This window comes from Pneumocystis jirovecii (genome assembly GCF_001477535.1).
Source record: "Pneumocystis jirovecii RU7 chromosome Unknown supercont1.70, whole genome shotgun sequence".
In the NCBI taxonomy this organism is placed as follows: domain Eukaryota; kingdom Fungi; phylum Ascomycota; class Pneumocystomycetes; order Pneumocystales; family Pneumocystaceae; genus Pneumocystis; species Pneumocystis jirovecii.
Genome location: NW_017264844.1, coordinates 1 through 2,237, shown reverse-complemented (window position 1 = coordinate 2,237; position 2,237 = coordinate 1). Strand labels below are relative to the sequence as shown.

The window sequence follows — 2,237 nt, the reverse complement described above, 5'->3', positions numbered from 1 at the left end:
CATTAGACATTTTAATACCCTCATCACTACATGGTTTCCTTAAATAAAAACATTTTGATTCTAAATTTATACAAAGCTTTTCATTAAACTCAGTAGATTGCTTGGTCCATTTTATAAGAGTAGCATCTTCATTGTCTTTTTTAGTATTTGATAGTGATAAATCATATAATTTTGATTTAAAAAACCTACATTTAGGCTTTAATTTTTCTTTTAAGGTATCACATACTTCTTCTTTGCTTTTATTCATTTTTTCCTTAGCACTGTCATATAAATCCTCTAATTGAGGTAAAAGGCTGCAAAGTTTATGACACTTTTCAATATAATTTTTGCAATCATCTAAATAATTATTTGATAATAATACTAAAAGATCAATTGTATCTTTTATCCCTGGTTTTCCAACTTCGTCTTTGAATATTTTTTCTTTTCCAACTTTTTCTATTAATATAATTTCTTTTCCTACTGGATTAAATGGTAAAGAAAAATATTTGTATTCTACTTCATTTTCACACTTTTTTTCTATTTCTCTACATTCATTATCAAGAGTGTTATTGCAATTTGATTTATGAAAATAGCATTTCTCAAATAATGAAATGCATTCTTCTTTTGATATTTTAGTCTTTTCGATAAAAAGTTTTGCCTCAAATTCTAAACTACTACATTTTGTCTCCATTAATTTCACGAGTTCGTTACATCTATTTAAGGGGATTAAACAAAACTTCATCAGTTCATCGCTTTCTCCCATGAACGCAAGACACTTTTTGTCGATTATTTTCTCACACTCTTCTTGAGTTTTTAAATTTCCAGATAAGGCTCTTAAAAGAAATTCTGTTTTCAAATCATCTCGTCTTTTTTCTCTACAAAATGCTCTTAAATAATTGCATTTTTCATTAACTTTTATTGAACATGCTTCTTCTATACGCATACATTCATTTTGATACAGACATTCAAAAGTACTTGGAGATGGTTTAGTCTGGATATCTTGCAAACTTCGTTCAAGTGCAGCACATCTTCTCATAATATTTTCTTTTAAATCATTGCACTTTTCATCTAGTTTCGTTTCTTGGCATAGTTCTTCTAATGCTTTGAAGGAGCTTTTTAGCATTTGAGTCATATTTCTTAAATTTTCACAGTATTTTCTTAGCCTTGCTTTACATTCAGTATTCATTGCATTTTTTAGAATTAAAGCAAAAATATTTCCTTCACTAAATAAATAATTTGTTAATTTTACAAGTTCTAGTATTATTTAAAGGTTTTTGTACGTTATATACAATAATGGATTTTGTGACGGATTTTGTGGTGGATTTTGTGGTGGATTTTGTAATGGATTTAAAGATTCTTTATAAATAGATTCTAAAAAGTTAAAAATCCGAAAAAATAAAATATAATACCAATGTTTTTTGAAAAAGCATACGCTATGCCAAGAAAGCTGGCTAATGCAAATGCTTTCATCTATAATGGTAACAAATAATAATTTTTATAAAAAGTGCTTCACATTTGACATCGAAAAATATCGTTCTCACTAAAAAATAGCGATAAACGATAATAATAAAATACAATAAATAAATAGGTAAATGTGTATTATTTTGTATTATACTTAGATATTTTTACTTTTGGTGGATTTTTGCTTTCTAATACGTAAATTTTCATAAAAAAATATTTTTAAAATAAAAATATAATAAACGTTTTAAACAATATAATTTTATTAATATTTTTTATGATTTTTACTTTCTAATACTCTTTTTAATATTATTCTCTATCTTTTACTTTATTTTTATAGATATAAATAGTATTGTCTTGATCTTTTCTACATCTGCTTTATTTTTTGAATTTAACTTTCCGAGTGCTTCTAAAAAACTTGAAAATATAGTCAAGATTTTCACTTTTTATTTTTTATTTAAAGCTATTTCATAAATTTATTCATTTTTATTTTTTGCTCTTGGTTTTAAAGTTGAAATATAAATTTTAGGTTATTCATGTCATTTTTTGTTTTTTTAAACTTTTTGTTGATTTTTCTTATTCTAGAGTAATTCAAGTTGTAAAAATGCTTTTTAAATAATAATGATTATGACTTTTAAAATTTATTTGTACCTTTATGTTTTAATTTTTGGTTTAGGATTTTTATTTTTTTTATTTCGTATAAGTTTTTTGTACACTTTTAATATTAATAAATTCCAGTATATTATTGTCTTTAAGCTTTTTAATTTTTGTTTTAAATTCTCTTGTTCTTTAACTTTTTT

General features: G+C 23.9%; 1 protein-coding gene across 1 annotated transcript; it reads right to left on the bottom strand.

Annotated features, from left to right (window-relative positions):
- Window positions 1-1,449, bottom strand: T551_03756 (uncharacterized protein; the record flags this gene model as incomplete). Its single annotated transcript, XM_018376019.1, has 3 exons — window positions 1-1,202; window positions 1,260-1,350; window positions 1,389-1,449. Coding segments are annotated over 3 exons (1,354 nt in total), but the record flags the coding sequence as incomplete, so codon positions are not given.
- Between the last annotated feature and the right edge of the window lie 788 nt (window positions 1,450-2,237).